This window comes from Carassius auratus, chromosome 12, assembly GCF_003368295.1.
Source record: "Carassius auratus strain Wakin chromosome 12, ASM336829v1, whole genome shotgun sequence".
Taxonomy (NCBI): Eukaryota; Metazoa; Chordata; class Actinopteri; order Cypriniformes; family Cyprinidae; genus Carassius; species Carassius auratus.
In genome coordinates, this window is record NC_039254.1 from 21,283,148 (window position 1) to 21,305,395 (window position 22,248).

The following is a 22,248-nucleotide window of genomic DNA, read 5'->3' on the forward strand; positions in this document are numbered from 1 at the left end:
TGTTTCTTTTACTGTGCAGCAGGTGCATGGAGCTCTTAAAGCATTAGATCACAGAAAACCTCCTGGACCAGATTTAATAGAGCCTTACTTTTTGAAAAAGGCGGCTGATTTTGTTGCAGAGCCCCTTACAATTATTTTTAATCTGTCAATTCAAAACAATGAAATACCATCAGTTTGGAAGTCAGCTTTTGTTACTCCCTTGTTTAAAGGAGGTGATCCAGCAGTTTTAACTAACTATCGACCTATATCTAATTTGTGTGTTTTGTCAAAAATTTTAGAATCCCTTGTTTCAGACCAAATAAAAGAGTTTTTATACTCAAATGAACTCCTTTCTAAACTGCAGTCAGGCTTCAGGAAAAAGCACAGTACCATCACTGCTGTTACAAAAGTAATTAATGACATACTTGTCGCTCTTGATAGAAAGCAATTCTGTGCATCACTTTTTCTTGATCTGTCGAAAGCTTTTGACACAGTGGACCATGCTGTTTTAAAGCAAAGGCTTCTTTGTCTGGGATTGTCTGATTGTGTAGTTTCCTGGTTCATGAATTATCTGAGTGACAGGACTCAGTGCATTAAATGTGATGGTCTATGTTCTGCATTAGTGAAGGTCCAAAAGGGGGTGCCACAAGGCTCAATATTAGGTCCTCTATTGTTTATTATGTATATAAATGAACTAGGCCACAATATGTCAGATGCTAATATGCATTTCTATGCTGATGACACGATTATTTATTGTTTTGGATCATCCCCAGCTAAAGCGGTTGAGTCTTTGCAGAAAGCTTTTGATGTGGTTCAACGTACGCTTATGCAGCTTAAGCTGGTTCTCAATGCTGATAAGACCAAACTGATGCTGTTTAGAAATACTAAGAAGGTTTCTCAAGCTCCTCCTCCTGTGTTCACTTTGACTGGAAGTGTCATAGAGGTGGTTCATTCTTATAAGTACCTTGGTATCTGGCTTGATGATGCTCTCACTTTTAAGCCTCATATAGACAACCTTGTGAAGAAACTCAAACTTAAACTGTCCTTTTTCTTTCGAAATAAATTTTGTTTTTCTTTTAAAGCAAAAAAGCAGCTAGTCACTGCAACATTTTTATCTGTCTTAGATTATGGAGACCTGGTGTATAGGACCGCTTCAGCACAATGTCTGTATAAGATTGACACTGTTTATCATGCGTCTCTGAGATTTATTACGAATTGTAAAAACTTGACCCATCATTGTGAATTATATTCCAGAGTGGGATGGCCATCATTGTCCAACAGGAGATCAGGGCACTGGCATACTTTTATCTATAAGGCCATGCTTGGTCTTTTGCCATCCTACATCTGTAGTTTAATCACATGGAGAAGTGTTGATTCTTATTCATTGCGATCAAATGATCACTTGCTGCTCTTTGTTCCATTTGCCCGTACAGAACTGGGAAAAAGGGCTTTTGTCTACTCAGCTCCTTCTGCATGGAACTTTTTGCAAAAAGACTTGAAATTATCTGAACTCATTTCCTTAAATGCTTTTAAGTCCAGATTGAGAGAACCTGAAATGACCTGTTTAAATTGCAAATGTTTTTAATTATTTGTATTGTATAACTTTTATAAATGTAATTGACTGTGTTTTTGCTGCCTCTTGGCCAGGACTCCCTTGAAAAAGAGGTTTTTAACCTCAATGGGACTTTCCTGGTTAAATAAAGGTTAAATAAAAAAAAAAAAAATAAGGCTGAAGGGCAAACAACTGATGGAAAACACACGTTGGGGGGGGGGGGATACTGTCGGTTAAATATATTGTTTTAAATAAGGAATATAATATGGATAGTACTTTTAATACAAAATATATAAAAAATAGAACTACAGCCTGTTAGATGTACAGGCGGTCATTTTAATATTTTTGCTTTTAAATGGAGGTATTTTGGGACGGCTAAGCAGAGGGCCTGCAAATGTCTTTCCTGCTCTGTGTCTGAAAGTACCGTAGATATGTGAAAGGTTTACGACCGTAGCAACGCACATAAATTACATCTCTAGGACGCGTGGGTCTTTCCTGAACCATCTTTAATGGTTGAATACGATCGAGGGTCTTTCTTCTAAAAGATAAAGCAACTTCATCTAAACTTCACAGTCTATACTGTGACAAACAAACGAGCTCCTCAGCATAGATTTAAAGCAAAATCAATATTTTAAGTTTTATTTTTTAAAAAACATACAGAAAGACTTTGGCTTCATGTTTCATTGTGTGTGTGTGTGTGTGTGTGTGTGTGTGTGTGTGAGAGAGATAGAGAGAGAGAGAGAGAGAGAGAGAGAGAGTGTGTGTGTGTGAGAGAGAGGGGGAGAGAGTGAGTGTGTGTGTGTGTGTGTGTGTGTGTGTGAGGGGCAGAGAGAGAGAGATGGTATGAAAACTTTGAAGATGGTGCTAAAAATAAGAACTTTAAAGAATCTAAAGTGATTAATGCATGACGCATCTAATATAATATAATCATATGTATGATGTATGATATAATATGATATAAATAATTTTTTATTATATAATATTATATAAAAATATAAAATATTTTAGGTAATATATATCATGAATTAAGAATCAACGGACATCAGATGTACTGGGGGTACTGATTATTAAAAAAAATTACATTAATGTTAGCTTTGAAATAATGTACACCATTGACTTAGATCATGCGGTCTGGAACTCCACCCTCGCCTGCGCGGGGTGTGTGTGAAGCAGCCCCTCAGGTCTCACATACATTTCACTACGAAGACCTGTGAGATTCTGTTTATGATTTAATCATTTTTATTTTATTTTTTAAGTCGTATTATTTTATTTTGGGGATATTTCATTCATGTTTGGACATCTCTCACCGGTCTAAAAATGTAAGGGATAAATTTTTATATGTATCATCAGAAATGTTTATTGTATATATACTATGCTATCACATTTAAAATAAGTTATCTCTTAAAAAAAAGAAGAGTATGGTGTGTTTTATAAGTTTGATTATCTTAAATGTTGAATACCTTTTTTTTGTTTAATGAATTGCTTTAGAAGCCTGATGTCATTATATAATTATTTATTTTCATATTCTTTAACCCCTGGAGTCTTAGTGGGTTTTGGGGACTGGAGATATTTTGACACCCCTCAGACGTTGGTGTTTTTCATTATCCTAAAACGTATTAGTGGCTAAAAGTCTGAATATCCCATAATATGTGATCAGCATGATTGTACATGTCTGTAATTTTGAGAAGGCTGCGTTTATGATTAGTTTTTGTTTAAAATATGTTTAAAATGTGTTTGAATATGTTGTATAAGTACTGATTGAATACATGATTAAAAAAAAATGTATGATAAAATTATTTGTTTTGGTTTAGTAACATGTCTGTTACTGCGATGTGTTTTATAAAAACGATGAATACTTGTTTAAAATGTATGTTCCGGTTTAGTAACATGTCGTCATATATAATTTAATATTGTTTAAAATAGATAAGTCTCTTTTTAACTTGATATGTCCACGCGTATGTCCGCTTTTTTATATGGTTTATCAGAATACAAATTTGTATAGCGCCGTGGATATTATAGTGATATAACAAGGTACGTGTGGCTTATGATGAAATTTATAGGCTAGTCATAATTCAGATCGCTTAAAAGTGTACGTGCATGCAGCATTTTATTGTATGGTGGTACTGTAGGTGTACGGTTAAAATAAATAATTAAACAGCTTTTTGAAAAAGATATGATATAAAGATGGATATAAAGGTTTTAAATATAATATAGAAAATGTCTTGCAACAAATAATGTGAAATGAATTTAACTGAATTGTGTCAATGACACGTCCGGGTTCCTCAATAGACCATATTCTTCATTCTGTTCAATTATATATTTTTTCCCCGATCCTGGTAAAATGTATATTTTTTAGTGATGAACAAAACTAATGTAAATGTTTTGTTTTATATTGTTTGTGAATGTATAATGTGTTTATATTCATTAAAAGAAGAAAATAAGACTTGGAGACGAATGTGTGTACACAGGCATTAGAGGGAGAGAGAGGGAGAGAGAGAAAGGGGTACAAGAGATGCTAGGCGCGCACCAGCCGTAATTCATAGGTGAACCGTCAGAAAACTGTCAAAATCATGGTACTCCCGTGTGAGATACGTTTGGTTTTAATTAAAAATGGCTTTGAAGATATTATGATTGGTTAGTAAATTCCGACGAGTGTGCACTGTGGCGTGCAAACGCAGACAGTGGGGACACAGAGGGTCAGGATCAAAGGTGTGTGAAAACATCTCTTTCCTGCTCTCTAAAAAAAGAAAAAGAAAAAAAAAAAGATCTTGTTTTATCTGAAACAGTCGGTTTCAGTATATTTTTTTATACGGTTTAATTTATAACCTTTTTTTTAAAAGAACGGAATGTTTTTTTCAACCTTAGTTAAATTGTTTTTAGATTATGTATATTATATAAACTATATAATGTTTTATATATATAAATGTGAAATAATTAAAATGTGTTTTAGATTATATAAATTATATAATGTTTTATATATAAATGTTAAATAACTAAAATGTGTTTTAGATTATATAATGTTTTATATATGAATGTGAAATAATTAAAATGTGTTTTAGATTATATAAATTATATAATGTTTTATATATATATAAATGTGAAATAATTAAAATGTGTTTTAGATTATATGAATTATATAATGTTTTGTATATATATATATATATATATATATATATATATATATATATAAATAAATGTGAAATAATTAAAATGTGTTTTAGATTATATGAACTATATAATGTTTTATATATATAAATGTGAAATAATTAAAATATGTTTTCAACCTTTAATTGTTTTATATATATAAATTATAGGATGTTATATATATATATATATATATATATATATATATATATATATATATATATATATATATATATATATATATATATATATATATATATATATATATATGTGAAATAACTGAATGTCAAATATATGATAAAGTTCAAACAAGCTAGCTGGCACAAACTTCAAACAAACTAACTGACACAAAGATCAAACAACCTAACTGACACAAAGTTCAAACAAACTAACTGACACAAACTTCAAACAACCTAACTGACACAAACTTCAAACAACCTAACTGGCACAAACTTCAAACAAACTAACTGACACAAAGATCAAACAACCTAACTGACACAAAGTTCAAACGGATTCTGTCAAAACCACATGATCGATGTGTGGGGAGTCTTTCATATACCGTTATAATTTAGAACTAACAGGTCAATAGGGTAAAACTTTCTGTCAAAACCGCATGATCGATGTGTGGGGAGTCTTTCATGTACCGTTTAAACTAGCCGTCAAAAAATATAATTTACAACTAATTAGGTCAATAGGGTAACACTTTCTGTCAAAAGCACATGATCGATGCGTGGGGAGTCTTTCATTTTCCGTTTAAACTAGCCGTCAAAACCATGATTTAGAACTAATTAGGTCAATAGGGTAAAACTTTCTGTCAAAACCATATGATCGATGCATGGGAAGGTCATAGGTTAACCCTTGATCTCATTTGTCCCGCCCATCCATCATAAGGTCACCGGAAGTTCAACCTGTCAAAAGGTCAAAGGTCAAAGTCATAAATCATCTTGACAGAAGCTATAGTATACTTACTACTAATAAACACGTATTTTTACATGAATAAACATGATAACATATTATTCATTATTAAAAATAATTTAAGCAATTAAAACCTTTTTTTAAACTTGAATTTAAATACTATTAAACTACCTTTCAATTCTCAAGGAGTTTATAAGTAAAAAAAAAAAAAGTTCTAAAAGAACTTGTGTTAACAATATAATTAGAACTAACAATATAATTCGATTTTTTTTTTTTTTTAATTAACAATTCCTGTATAAAATGGGATAGCAACCTTTATATCAGTGGTTCTCAACCTTTTTTTCCAGCGAGCCGCACTATGGTCTAAGTGCAAGTCTACGCATATAATCATATTACGTCAGCAATGCAAACCAACCTGATTTATAATATTATAGCCTAACTATTATGATATATAATTCATTGAAATAAACAATTCTACTCCCCATAAATAAAACACCTGATGCTGTCGGGAGCTGACCAATTTTGTGAGATTCAGTTTGAAAGAAGTAGCACAAAGAAGTTGCGATTGTAACACCTGTTATACTTTCCGCATGAGCAATCCAGACGCAGACACGGCCAGCGCGGACGCAGACTTCTTCAACTTATACTTTTGAATGCGCAGGCTGATGGCCAGCTCTAATTGCCCAGAATTATTGCACATCTGACTGTCTTTATATTATTTTATTGACGGATTGCACAGGTTCGAGTAGCAATGAGCTTCTTCACTCTGCCTGGCTGCACATGTGCAATTTTGCTTTTGAAGCCAACTGACCACGGGCACCTGTCCAGCGCGGTCGTCTGCTAGAGCCTCTGCACACACTCTCCAATCACGCCTACCTAGCGGATATAGCGGACTCGCGGACGCAGAAAGTTTGAGAGAGGGTTTAAGATGCAGGCTTGCATGACCTGACGCGCAACATTTCAGAAAATGTGCGTTCACAAATGTAGCCTATTTTGACCCAAATATGGAAAAGCACTTTTGAATTTAATAATATGAGGTTCTCTCTTGAGATATTTTTCAATATCTTCTTCAAGTGAGTTGCAGGGCAAAAAATAAATAAATAAATAAATAAAACGAAAATCCAGCACTTCTCCTTCAATACTGATACTGCGACTATTGACAGTTTGTACATGTTCATTCGCTGGCATTTTTTGAATTTCTTTTTTTTCTCCCTTAAAAAACAAATTTGTCCATTCTGATGGGCAATTTTACCTTACAGGCAATTTACCTAATGGCTGTTGATGACTATTTGAATTGAATTATGCCAAAGTGCGCGCTTGTATGTGTTCGTTAAATGCTTATGCCAGTGCTCATGTCTGAAAAATAATATATGAAGAAGAAAAAAAATCACGTAAAAACATTAGGATATAGCCTATATTTCATTAGTTGCATATGTTTTTTTAAATTGATGTAAACAATACAATTTTACAAACTGATAAAGGTTTTTTTTTTCTTTTTTTTTTTTCAGCATGTTGTGCAGACCGCATTATTATCTTGACTGGCCGCAGGTGGAGAACCACTGCTTTATATCAAACATTTTTAAATCGTCCACAGCTGAGCTTTGCGGGAGGCTGATCTGGGCCAGATCGCGTGAAGTGAATGTAATGAACAAAGTCGTTTTCAGATGGAATGAAAAAAAAAAAAAAACATGGATAACCTAGATTAGTCCCAGGCTCTGTTCTGAAGTAAAATAATTATAATTAGTACTGTTAACCAAGAGTAACACATTTTAACGGATTAAACGCCTATTTTCATTTGCTGAATGTTTTCTTTATTTTTTTATTTTTTAAACACGCTAAAAAATAAAGATTGTCAGAGGAAAAAAAATATGAGTCGTGTATAGGTTTCATTTTAACGGATCAATCACCTATTTTCGTTTGCTGCATTTTTTTTTTAAAGTTTGTGAGAGGAAAAAAAAATAGGCTATAGGCTCAATCGGGAGAAATCAAACGTTTCCATATTTGTGATGTTGCCCATTTTAAACTTAACTAGGCTATTATTCATGAGGCTGTGTGCGTTTCAGTAGGCTATCGATGAAAAAAAAAATCATAATTAACAATATGTCAAAGTGCTCACGCCGAATGTCTGGTGAAGGACTTCTGTTTCCATTATGTGCGTGAGGCACCAGCACGATCAGCTGAAACAAATAATACTTAATTTTTGGTCACACATAAGGCACAATTAAAAAATGCTGGTAGTTTGAAAAATCAAGAATAATAACTAATACTAATTATTGCTAAATGCTGGACCGTTCCCATTAGCTCTGCATATGGAACCTGAAGATTTTTTTAAACCAGGAATGAATCGAAATGAAAATGAAATTAAAACATTTAGCTTTTATATATATATATATATATATATATATATATATATATATATATATATATATATATATATATCCTTTGTGTTAAGGTCTTCTTTTTATTTTTGTGTAGTAGACTGTAGTCTAAGATCCAAAATTAACAAATTGTAAAAAAAAAAAAAAAAACCTTCCAGACCTTTCAGACGTACAAATATGGCATCTTTTGCGCGCTCAAGTTCGTTATTTCCAATGTAGGCGCGCGTTTGAGTGCTCATAATGGAAGCAGCAGGGTCGCAGGCGGTGCTATGCATATATATTTTGTATGCATTTGTGAATCTTCTGTGCTTTTTACATTCTGTGTGTGCATTTGTGAATTTTGTACGCATTTGTGTATCCTGTGTGTGTATTTGTGAATCATGTGTGTGCATGTATGAATCCTATGTGTGCATATGTGAATGTAGTGTGTGCATTTATCTTTATTGAGACTCTTTTAGCTCCATAGAGATTTGTGGGATGAACATCCAGGGCATAAAGCTCCCATCCACTACATCCCAAAGATGCTCTATTGTGTTGAGTATTGGTGACTGTGACTGTATTGGTGCTCTATTGTGTTGAGTACTGGTGACTGTGACTGGTGATTGGTGACTGTGAATTAATTCATACTCCTCACAGGGGAAGTACACTATACACACCAAACTTTGTCTAAACGATCGGAAGTCTGCCGTTAAAACCGTTGGTCATTTAAAAAAAGCCCCTAGCAACATTGTTAATCAAAATTAAAATGTGTAAATTAATTCCTATTAAATAATTAATTCACAACTATTTTGAATAATTTTACAAATTGTAATGAAAAATTAAGAAATTAACTGAGAAATGTAAAAAGCTTACCTGGTTGAGCGGAGCTGGTCGGTATCAGTTGAAGTCGGAATGACAGCTCATTAACTATGCAGAGTGCCGGCAGTTGCTCCCATTGGCTAGAATTAATCACGTGCAGAAGAGCTGACGCAAATTTAATAATTAATTCACAACTATTTTGACTAATTTTTCAAATTGTAATGAAAAATTAAGAAATTAACTGAGAAATTTAAAAAGCTTACCTGGTTGAGCCAAGCGGGGCGGTATCAGTTGAAGTCGGAATGATAGCTCATTAACTATGCAGAGTTCCGGCAGTTCCTGCTCTCATTGGCTAGAATTAATCACGTGCTGAAGAGCTGACGCAAATTTGATATATTATATTATTAAATATTACTTTTTCCTTTTTTTCCTTTCAGAAATATTTAATAATTAAACGATTGATCATGAATCGTATCCAAAATAAATAAATACATTTATTTAACCTATTTTTTTTTCTTTTTTTACATAATATATGTGTGTGCTGTGTATATTATGTGTATATGTTTATCAATTTGCACTGGCTACAAATTGCTGCTCACATTAAATTCAAGGTATTGATGTTTGCATACAAAACCAACACTGGCTCTGCACCTCTTTACCTAAATGCATTACTTCAGACTTATGTGCTTCTAGAAGCTTGCGTGTCACTTTTACAGACTTTTAAATTAAATGTTCCCTCCTGGTTGAATGACCTCCCCATCTCAATCCGAGCAGCTCAGTCCTTAGCCACCTTCAAGAATCAGCTTAAAACACATCTATTCCATCTTTATTTGACCCTCTAACTTTAGCACTCACTATTCTAATTCTATTCTTAAAAAAAAGTTCCCCATTTAGACTTAAACTCTATTAATTTACTTACTTGTTTTCTCTTGTTTTCCCACAGTGGGCTTGCCCAGAGAAAACCATCATGGGGGCCCAAAAGGGCAAACCCGCTGTGCAGCAACCCGCTTGGGGCCCCCCTGTGGGCAAAACTGCTGTGGGCCCCGCATGGGCTAACCCACATGGGGCCCCTTGTGGGTTAGCCCATGCGGGCCCACAGCGGGTTTGCCCTTTTGGGTCCCCATGATGGTTTTCTGTGGGCAAGTGGATTTAGTGTGGGTTTGCTCTGCCCACACTGTCACACAGAAAACCCGCATTGGGCCCGCGCGGGCATGTTTGCTGGGAATTTGGACACAGCAGGAATAAAACCTTGTCGCAGCCGTATTGCGCCGCACACGTGTTCAGTGTAAATGAGGTGTACACACTGGATGCGTGGCGCAAGCGTCTCAGCTGCGTGGCGTGTCGGTTTTTAATTCAGCTCCCGTATTAACAGGTTAGAGCTTACAGACCGCCTGCGTGAGACGCGCTTGAAAACGCGTGCATGCTAGAAATAGAACCGACGCCTATTTTTACCGCGACACACGCGCGTGTTGGAAATATTTCCAGGCAAAATATAATAGGAAAATGTGTTTTCATGTCATTTGGTACACAAATACATATGAATTCATGATATTTTGATATTTGAAAGTCTATAGGTTGACATAAATTCAGATATAAATGTAATTTAAAAAATAAATAAATAATTATCGATTTTCAAATATTGCACCTGCCAAACATAATCTATTTCGCCGTCAATACTTTGTTTATCAGTAGGCGTAGGTGTAGGTGTGTAAAAAAAGTTGATATTGTTGTCATGAAGACAAGAGCCTGGTCTGTCAACGGTTTCCCTCTACAGCAGCAGCGCGCCAGGCACACTTCTGGTGTGTAAAGACACAGAATCCGCCATTCTTCTGGGACGCTTCAGACACGCGGCGCTCATGCCACGCAGCCAGTGTGTCACCGGCCTAAGATGATAAAGACAATTCAGCATGCATAGCTTATATGTCTTGTTGTTGACTCAACGTATATACAGACCAGCAAATATGAACGTGCATTATGAAATGCATTAAGTGATTTTAAAAGGATCAGCTCCGTACAGGCAAGCAGACGAGTACAGAACGCAGTGCGTTAAATTGTACATTAAACGTTTTCCTCCTATAGAAAATCATTATAAATAAAACACATAATGTAGCTTAATGGACAAAGACAGTGATATAAACAAGTTGTAGACAGTTTATTCTATATGGAAACATGCTTAACGTGTTGCGTTTATTCACCACCACAGCTTCTTGTCTCCATTGGCAACAAGCACGATTTGTGTCGATTGCAAGGTAGCAGAGAGTGCAAGTACCGATTGCAAGTGACATTGTAATTTAGTTTATTTTTTTTATTGTCTCCGCCACCTGGCTACTGTTATAAAATGTTGGGAAATTGAAACAAAAAGTAAAAAAAATAAATAAAAATAAAGACTGCAAGTGACGTCACTTGCGGAAGAGTGCAAGTCTGAGAATGCAAGTCTGAGAGTGCAAGTGCAAGTCTGCAGCCATACCCTCTTGATCACGCCTGTTAATTCAGTAAGTGTGTCTGTGTGTGTGTGTCTGTGTGTTTGTATGTATATGTATATATATATATATATATATATATATATATATATATATATATATATATATACACACCCAGCAAACATGCCCACACGGGCCCACTGTGGGACAGTGTGGGCAGAGCAAACTGCTATGGAAACCCGCTTGGGGCCCCTTGTGGGTTAGCCCATGTGGGCCCACAGCAGGTTTGCCCTTTTGGGCCCCCATGATGGTTTTCTGTGGGCTTGCCCACACGAAACCCGCTTGGGGCCCCTTGTGGGTTAGCCCATGCGGGGCCCATAGCAGTTTGGTCATTTGGGGCCCTATGGGGATTTTCTGTGGGCACCCTGGGTTTTTTATTTTTTTTAGAATATATGTGTGTGTGTTAACAATGTATTTATTATGTATATATAAATATACACACATGCATGTATTTAAGAAAAAAAAATAATGTTTTTATATTAAATATATTTATTTATAAATTTTTGTATTTATATACATAATAAATGTAAACAAATTTCTGTAAACAAAAATATTACATGTGTATATACGTTTTTATATACACATTCTTATATTTTATATCTAAATATATTTAGTATATAAACATAAAATAACATTTTCTTAAATGTATACATGCATGTATAAATGTATACATGCATGTGTTTGTATTTATATCCATTTACATTTAGTTGTTTAGCAGACGCTTTTATCCAAAGCGACTCACAAATGAGGACAATGGAAGCAATCAAAAACAACAAAAGAGCAATGCTATAACAAGTCTCAGTTAGCTTAAACACAGTACATGTAGCAAGTTTAAAAATATATATATATATTATACAATAAAAAGAAAACAGGTAGAATAGAGCAAGCTAGTGTTAGAGGCCTTTTTGCTTTTGTTTATTGTATAATAAATAAAAAGAAAATAGATAGAATGCAAAAAGAATAGAACAGTTAGTGTTATTTATTTATTTTGAGAAAACAAGTAAATTAATAGAGTTTAAGTCTAAATGGGGAACTTTTTTAAGAATAGAATTAGAATAGTGAGTGCTAAAGTTAGAGGGTCAAATAAAGATGGAAGAGATGTGTTTTAAGCCGATTCTTGAAGATGGCTAAGGACTGAGCTGCTCTGATTGAGTTGGGGAGGTCATTCAACCAGGAGGGAACATTTCATTTAAAAGTCTATAAAAGTGACACGCAAGCATCTAGAAGCACATACGTCCAAAGTAATGCATTTAGGTAAAGGGGTGCAGAGCCAGTGTTGGTTTTGTATGCAAACATCAATACCTTGAATTGTATGTGAGCAGCAATTTGTAGCCAGTGCAAATTGATAAACATAAACACATAATAAATATACACAGCACACACATATATTATGTAAAAAATAAAAAAATAAATAAATGTATTTATTTATTTACGATTAATGATCGATCGCTTAATTATTAAATATTTCTGAAATGAAAAAGTAATATTTAATAATATAATGCATTAAATTTGCGTCAGCTCTTCGGCACGTGATTAATTCTAGACAATGAGAGCAGAAACTGCCGGAACTCTGCATAGTTAATGAGCTGTCATTCCGACTTCAACTGATAACGCCCAGCTCCGCTCAAGCTCAACCAGGTAAGCTTTTTAAATTTCTCAGTTAATTTCTTAATTTTTCATTACAATTTGTAAAATTAGACAAAATAGTTGTGAATTAATTATTTAATAGGAATTTTAATTTTGATTAACATTGTTGCTAGTGGCGTTTTTAAATGACATTTATTTATGTCCATTGCGGTGTTAATTGGGTTTCATTTCCTTTTCTGTCTTGTTGTTTTACAGTGAGCAGTAACGTTAGGCCTAACGTACATAACGTAGTCTAATGGAGTTAGGTTAAGTCCGTATAATGTCTCTTATAAAGTCCTAAATAGCAACATAAATGAAGATTAATATAGCATAATACAATACCTCGGCTACACACGCTTATCAAATCTCGTTATCATTAATGTATGGCTGTTCATAACTGATAGTTTTCTCTTGACTGTATAGTTAATTTGTATGTATATTCATTCATACAAACCTATATAATATTTAAGTGATAATTTCTTTTTCCTCCCTTATCCATTCTCAGATATTAAACCATATACCATATATTATTATTTTTTTCAACTTTAGTTTTAATCGATTAACATAATGTTTGTCTTCTCTCTTTTGAGTATTTATTGCCATCTAGTCCTGATAGCAGAGTTAAGGTCCTGTCTCAATCCTGTACTGCTGAAGCAGCTGATTCGGGTCTTCAGGATCACCACACACTTCGGACAGGTGTGTGTACAGGAGATAAACTGTGCAGGATGCTGGTCCTCCAGGACATCACTGTTGTAAGTGATCAACCTAGCAGTCATCCTGTGTCTCTTCTCAATGGTGTCAAAATAAAAATACATTTTAATTTGTATTGATATATGCAATATTTCACTGATATTCATTGATGTAAAGATTCACTAGGAACAGGTCACTGCATCTTTTGTAATGTAAGTACACTTTAATTTGTTTAAAGCTGCATATTCATGCATCAAGTTAAAGTCATTAGTTAATTTTTAAAGCGCTCATTTTTCCAAAAATGAAAGGTCTGTCATTTACTTATACCTGTATTACTTACTGTATTACAATAATAAGCTATTTTTTATCTGTGACTCAGACATCCTCTTGGGATAAAGTCTCAAACCCAGCGAACACTTGTCTCATTTAGTCATTCACACTCTGTCACTCTCTGTGTATCTCTGCTATCAGTAAAGCATACATTTATTATTAACATTAAAAAATGTTCCACAAAAAAAAACTATAAGTGCCCTGGGAGAATTCCCGAGGAGGAAATTTTGACATTGTTTAGGTTTATATATATATATATATATATATATATATATATATATATATATATATATATATATATATATATATATATATATATATATATATATATATATATATATTGTGACGAGTCAGCTGCCTCCTCCCTGATTATCACCGGCACCCCGTCCTAAATCGCCGCCCTTCACCAGGCTCCCGACTGGAGTGGGTGTGTGAGAGGAGGGGCGCTGGACGAGTCAGGGCTGCCGGCGTGTGATGGGGCACACCTGAAGGAAGTGGAGCCTCATTACCGCCGCTGTTTAAAAGCCCAACGCGCCTCTCCTCAGGAGACCGGTCTCTTCCCCGTGTATGCACACTGGTGTCCTCGTGGGTCCAGGAAGGGTGCGTTGAGGGACTCCCGCGCCACCAAGACGTGAGCTGCCGGACCCGCGATCCGGATGGGAACCGCACCCGTATACACGGCCGACGGGCCAGGATGCCGGGCCGTCCATCCCCTACCAGCGCCGCGGCCTACGAGAGAGACGCGGCCGCTAGGAGAAGGCGCCGCCCCTCGCGCCCCCGGACCGAGGAGGGGAGCGCGTGCGGCCGCCGGACTCCGCCCCTTACCTGGACCCTTCCTCGATGAACACTGCCCGACCCACACAAACCCCGCACCACGACGAGGACACCAGATTCCCTGTTATTTTGGACACTTTCCCCCTTTGGCCACTTTTGTTCCCTGTGTTTTATGATTTCTGTTAATAAAAGCCTCTCCGAGGCCTGACGCCACGCCCACTGTGTCTGTCTTGTGCTCCTCCCGTGACACTGGTGGAGAATGCGGGCAAGGCGGAGCCTAGACAGCGCAGTTGGGAAACGTTTGGTGACGTCACTCCCTCTCGCTTGCAAACGTTCGTGAGAACCCAGACTGGGACGGAGGAAAACTGGGGACAGCTTCCCAGCCACAAAAGGGGTAAGTGACTTCTGTTATTGTCATTTTACCCTGTGGTTGGTTGAGGCTGTCACTAAAACCCGGTTTCTCTGTCCCTGTTCTGGTGCGCTGCGAGAGGGAGGACCGCCCAGAGAGGAAGCCCCGCCCACTCCGACCGTTTGGAGCCTGGTTGAGGATGGTAGCACTCCCGTGTGGGCGGCGCCCTGATGACGGGGATGTCGCTTGGGAGGGGGAATGTGACAAGTCAGCTGCCTCCTCCCTGATTATCACCGGCACCCCGTCCTAAATCGCCGCCCTTCACCAGGCTCCCGACTGGAGTGGGTGTGTGAGAGGAGGGGCGCTGGACGAGTCAGGGCTGCCGGCGTGTGATGGGGCACACCTGAAGGAAGTGGAGCCTCATTACCGCCGCTGTTTAAAAGCCCAACGCGCCTCTCCTCAGGAGACCGGTCTCTTCCCCGTGTATGCACACTGGTGTCCTCGTGGGTCCAGGAAGGGTGCGTTGAGGGATTCCCGCGCCACCAAGACGTGAGCTGCCGGACCCGCGATCCGGATGGGAACCGCACCCGTATACACGGCCGACGGGCCAGGATGCCGGGCCGTCCATCCCCTACCAGCACCGCGGCCAACGAGAGAGACGCGGCCGCTAGGAGAAGCCGCCGCCCCTCGCGCCCCCGGACCGAGGAGGGGAGCGCGTGCGGCTGCCGGACTCAGCCCCTTACCTGGACCCTTCCTCGATGAACACTGCCCGACCCACACAAACCCCGCAGCACGACGAGGACACCAGATTCCCTGTTATTTTGGACACTTTCCCCCTTTGGCCACTTTTGTTCCCTGTGTTTTATGATTTCTGTTAATAAAAGCCTCTCCGAGGCCTGACGCCACGCCCACTGTGTCTGTCTTGTGCTCCTCCCGTGACACTGGTGGAGAATGCGGGCAAGGCGGAGCCTAGACAGCGCAGTTGGGAAACGCCTGGTGACGTCACTCCCTCTCGCTTGCAAACGTTCGTGAGAACCCAGACTGGGACGGAGGAAAACTGGGGACAGCTTCCCAGCCACAAAAGGGGTAAGTGACTTCTGTTATTGTCATTTTACCCTGTGGTTGGTTGAGGCTGTCACTAAAACCCGGTTTCTCTGTCCCTGTTCTGGTGCGCTGCGAGAGGGAGGACCGCCCAGAGAGGAAGCCCCGCCCATTCCGACCGTTTGGAGCCTGGTTGAGGATGGTAGCACTCCCGTGTGGGCGGCGCCCTGATGACGGGGATGTCGCTTGGGAGGGGGAATGTGACGAGTCAGCTGCCTCCTCCCTGATTATCACCGGCACCCCGTCCTAAATCGCCGCCCTTCACCAGGCTCCCGACTGGAAGTGGGTGTGTGAGAGGAGGGGCGCTGGACGAGTCAGGGCTGGCGGCGTGTGATGGGGCACACCTGAAGGCAGTGGAGCCTCATTACCGCCGCTGTTTAAAAGCCCAACGCGCCTCTCCTCAGGAGACCGATCTCTTCCCCGTGCATGCACACTGGTGTCCTTGTGGGTCCATGAAGGGTGCGTTGAGGGACTCCCGCGCCACCAAGACGTGAGCTGCCGGACCCGCGATCCGGATGGGAACCGCACCCGTATACACGGCCGACGGGCCAGGATGCCGGGCCGTCCATCCCCTACCAGCGCCGCGGCCAACGAGAGAGACGCGGCCGCTAGGAGAAGCCGCCGCCCCTCGCGCCCCGGACCGAGGAGGGGAGCGCGTGCGGCCGCCGGACTCCGCCCCTTACCTGGACCCTTCCTCGATGAACACTGCCCGACCCACACAAACCCCACAGCACGACGAGGACACCAGATTCCCTGTTATTTTGGACACTTTCCCCTTTTGGCCACTTTTCTTCCCTGTGTTTTATGATTTCTGTTAATAAAAGCCTCTCCGAGGCCTGACGCCACGCCTACTGTGTCTGTCTTGTGCTCCTCCCATGACAATATATATATATATATATATATATATATATATATATATATATATATATATATATATATATATATATATATACACATACACACACACATATTTACATTTTTATTGTTGTTTTCTTTGTCAGGTAGATGCTGGGATAAAAAGCAGCCATGCTACAGCATCTAAAATGGAGACTTCTATTAAAGTGGCTCTGTAACATAAGAGACTTGGGACGGTGGAAGGAGCAGAAGATCAGAGATCAGGCAGAGCTCTACTGGTGCCCCTTAGGGGATTGATTTATCTATAATCATCTATAATATCTACTTGTTTAGTAGTAATAAAATAAATAAATAAATAAATACTACTTGTTTAGTAGTAGTAGTTTATCTACTTGTTCATGTAGTAATGTTCTAATGAAGTTATAATTGGTCATTATTCTGTTTTATAAATCTATTGAATATATTCTAGTGTTCAATAGTTTGGGGTCAGAATGTTTTTTTTTTTCTTTAAGATAATACTTGTATTCATCAAGGGTGCATTAAACTCATAAAAAGCAACAGTAAAAACTTTTACATTGTTGGACAAAAATCCTATATAAAAAAATGCTGCTCTTTTAAAACCTCTAAAGTAACCTGAAAAAAAAAAAGATATTACTGTTTCCAAAAATGAAGCAGCACAACTGTTTTAGAGATAATAATAATAATAAAATAAAAAAGTTTATTGAGCACCAAAACAGAATATTTTAATAATTTATTTTGTATTGTATGACAATTTTTTACGGTTATTTACAATTGTAATATTTCATAATGTTACTGCTTTAACTTATCAAATGTTTTGGTGAGCATAAGAGACTTGTTTCAAAAACATTTACAAATCTTACCTATCCTAAACTTTGAACTTTCTTCATTTATTACATGGCCGTGAATAAATCAAAGTATTTGAAATGTATGACTCTTTAATTTATTACTTCTACTTCTACTAAAAATTATTCTGCATGTGATTTAATAGTAATATTGCAGCATTCTGCAGGTACAAAGTTTTATTTGTTAAGGTCACAAAGGCCCTACACAGGTTTATGTCCACATTTCCCTCCAAAGTGTGGGCATAAACGCGCCCAAACGTGCCCCGCATTTCACGCAGGTATTGGGGCCCACAGTGGGCTGCCCACATGGGCAAGATTGTTTGCCCGCAGTGGGCCCACGCGGGCGCAATTTCCATGTAGTTTATGACTGCTTGCTTACTGTTGTATCCAGTATTTATTTATTTGATTATATTTATTTAGCTTTTCTAGTTCCCATATATCTATTCCAGCATGTTTTGATCTTCCTCATGACGTTTCATTAGCCTGTTTATGCTATTATACAAGCGTCGACGATTGTATAATCCCATGAACACGCTCATGAAACGTTATTATGAAAGTGTTCGTATTGACTGCTATTTTGTGTTAGTGTTGGTCTTCTGTACTGCAACGTATTGCGTTATTGTAGGATATAAAAGTTTCACGAGAACGCAGCGCATGTGACTCACCAGTCCATAGTTCACTGTCACGCCAGCTTCAGTGGCCCGTTATCAGAGGAGTGGCTGGACACCGCCGCGGATCCAAACCTTTTACTTTCTACTCTTATTATATTTTCAAGTTGTATTAATTCCGATCGACAGGTCCCATACGCAGTCTTATCTGCTCGCCAACTCGCTAAGCACGGGTTATCTGTTAAAGTTTCCTTCGCTTGACGAAACGTATGGCAAGCCGTTTTAGCATTTAATACTGAAACAAACAATATAAACCATTACAGAATTTGTCATGGTTTTAATGGTTCTAATGGGAATTCTGATGGTTTTAATGGACACTGTAATGGTCCCTTTTGGTCTCTATTGGTAATTTGCTTTCTTCTATTGATTGCATGCATTGTCTATTGGATACAATTAAGGACCTATAGAACACCTTTAGAAACATCTGGTGCTATCTACTGAACACCAGAATGAACCATTTTGACTCCAATAAACTTAGTAGTTTCTTTGGAAAACTGTAATGGTCCTAGTGGGTACTGCTGAAAATAAATAAATGAACACACAAACAATAGAAACCATTACAGAATTTGTAATGGTTTTAATGATTATAATGGGAATTCTGATGGTTTTAATGGACACTGTAATGGTCCCTGTTGGTCTCCATTGGTAATTTGCTTTCTTCTATTGGTGGCATTGTCACATACACACTCACACAGTGTATGGCTCTTATCTCTTAAGGTTTATTATGAGCAACAGTTAACACATCCGACACATATGGAAGTAAGTCAACATCTGCGACACACTCTACTAAAGTTGCCCTCTTGCATTACGTCATACACCCAAATGCCTTACGGGTAATGTAGTACATCCCAACAGATCTCCCCCCCAACAGAGATACATTTAAAGTGCAGAATGCAATCTTCATTTTAACAAAACTATCCCCACATAACTCATTAGTTAATATCAGTTAACTTATGAACCATAGCTAAAGGCCTGCTGGCCTTTCTGTAGCTAATCGTAGCTCCATGTAGCAGTTTTTTCCTCTAGAATCCTTATCTTACTATCAATCTCTGTTGTTTTTTTTTTTAAAGTGATAAAATATAACTTAATTCACACCATATTTCTGATATTACCGATTAACTTTATCAGATTAATTTTGATCGTTCACTTTTATTTTATATCCTTGAGTGCTGTACACCTGCATTGCGTTAGCACTCGTTAGCTTGTCATTAGCGTTTTCATTCAAACCTATCGCTGTTTTCTTTTCTCTTCTCTCTCGCTCCAGTTTTTCACAAGTACATCAAACAACTGTTTTAAGAATATTTCATCAAGCATGGTGAGTAATGGCTTCTCCTGCTATTGTTATTTGCACCTCTTGTCACATGTACAGTTCATCTATCTCTGTCGCAGACGAGGGATTCACATGTGATAAATGCAGGAAATAGTTAGGCTGACAGAGAAGATTTCTGAATTAGAGACACACACCCAAACTTTAATTCAGGACAGTAAGAATGTTAGGGCTCTAGATACAGCTTTGAATGCATCTAGCTCATGGATTCCTGTACATTGTTCGGTTCCGGCAACAGGGCCCTGCAGCAGGGCAACTGGATGGGCAGCGTAGTCGTGGGTCAAAATACTGCTCTTCTGTTCCGATCAAAACATTAAACAGGTTCTCCCCATTCAGTGATGCACCCACTGAGAAACCTGATGAAAGTGCTCTAGTTATTGGTGATTCTATTGTACGGAACGTGAATATAGAGACACAAGCCACCATAGTCAAATGTTTACTGGGAGCCAGAGCGCCTGACATCTTGGCAAGTGCTGGCTAATGCTAAACGTAAATACAGTAAGATTGTTATTCATACCGGCGCTAAATATCACTAAATATAACATTAAAGAGGTTTGTGAACTTGCAAGCACGATGTCAGACACTGTAATATGCTCTGGTCCCCTCCCTGCTTACCATGGTGACGAGATGCATAGATTGTCATCACTCAATGGCTGGATCTAAGTGGTGCCCACAGAATAACAGGTTTCATAGGCAATTGGACGAGCTTTTGGGGCAGACCTGACCTGTTGAAAAGAGATGGTCTTCATCCCTCCTTGGGTGGCACCACTCTTTTCTCTAGAAATATGGCAAATAGTATTTGTGTTTATACTTGACTAATTGGGGCCCAGGTCAGGAAGCTGACAGACTTGCTAAACCGACTGTCTGCTAGTTGCCTCACGTAACAGAGGTCAGCTAATTCTCAGCACATAGAGACTCTTTCACCTACAGTACAGACCAAAAGTTTGGACACACCTTCTCATTCAAAGAGTTTTCTTTATTTTCATGACTATGAAAATTGTAGATTCTCACTGAAGGCATCAAAACTATGAATTAACACATGTGGAATCATATATGGAATTATATACATAACAAAAAAGTGTGAAACAACTGAAAATATGTCATTTTCTAGGTTCCTCAAAGTAGCAACCTTTTGCTTTGATTACTGCTTTGCACACTTTTGGCATTCTCTTGATGAGCTTCAAGAGGTAGTCACCTGAAATGGTCTTCCAACAGTCTTGAAGGAGTTCCCCGAGAGATGCTTAGCACTTGTTGGCCCTTTTGCGTTCTCTCTGCGGTCCAGCTCACCCCTAAACCATCTCGATTGGGTTCTGGTCCGGTGACTGTGGAGGCCAGGTCATCTGGCGCAGCACCCCATCACTCTCCTTCTTGGTCAAATAGCCCTTGATGCCTTCAGTGTGACTCTACAATTTTCATAGTAATGAAAATAAAGAAAACTCTTTGAATGAGAAGGTGTGTTCAAACTTTTGGTTTATATTGTAGATATCACACTATAGAGACTGTGTCTGTTCCCTGATTAACAATAAACAATAAGATTAACAATTTAATTGAGGTTCAACAAATAAAAAAATAGATGCAATACGGATAAACAAATGATAAAGCTTGGCTTATTGAATATCAGATCCCTTTCTACGAAAACACTTTTTGTAAATAATATGATCACTGATCATAATCTACATGTGCTCTGTTTGACAGAAATCTGGCTAAAACCTGATGATTATATTATTTTAAATGAGTCCACCCCCCAAGATTACTGTTATAAAGATGAGCCGCGTCTAAAAGGCAAAGGGGGAAGTGTTGCTTCAATTTATAACAACGTTTTCAGGATTTCTCAGAGGGCAGGCTTCAAGTATAACTCGTTTGAAGTAATGGTGCTTCATATAACATTATCCAGAGAAACAAATGTTAATGACAAATCCCCTGTTATGTTTGTACTGGCTACTGTATACAGGCCACCAGGGCATCATACAGACTTTATTAAAGAGTTTGGTGATTTTACATCCAAGTTAGTTCTGGCTGCAGATAAAGTTTTAATAGTTGGTGATTTTAATCTCCATGTTGATAATGAAAAAGATGCATTGGGATCAGCATTTATAGACATTCTGAACTCTATTGGGGTTAGACAACAACACGTTTCAGGACCTACTCATTGTGTCGGGTCTCGGGGCTAATGACCTGCCTTTTTGGTGTGTGTGTGTGTTTGTGTGTGTTTGGATCGCTTGTCAGCTCACCGCGTCTACCTGTTTGAGTTTTCCCCGCCCTCCTTGTTTCTGTGTTGTGAACCTTAATTGCTCGTCACCTGTTCCCCATGTTCTTCTAATTTTTTCCCTTTATCATTCCCTGTGTTTCTCTGTCTATTGTCAGACTGTTGTTACTCGTATCAATAGCTCCGATCTTCTAGCTGTTCTTGGCACTCACC

General features: G+C 38.2%; 1 protein-coding gene across 3 annotated transcripts in view; it reads right to left on the reverse strand.

Annotated features, from left to right (window-relative positions):
• adprh (ADP-ribosylarginine hydrolase) overlaps window positions 1-18,707 on the reverse strand; it is a 222,517-nt gene extending 203,810 nt beyond the window's left edge. For 2 of the 3 annotated variants that reach the window (XM_026277589.1, XM_026277587.1), the window contains exon 1: window positions 18,500-18,707. In XM_026277589.1, the coding sequence (XP_026133374.1) occupies window positions 18,500-18,507 (8 nt within the window). In that variant the 5' untranslated portion in view covers window positions 18,508-18,707. Of the gene's footprint in view, window positions 1-8,820; window positions 9,003-18,499 lie in introns of those variants that run through there. The other variant, XM_026277588.1, reaches the window with a different exon arrangement.
• Between the last annotated feature and the right edge of the window lie 3,541 nt (window positions 18,708-22,248).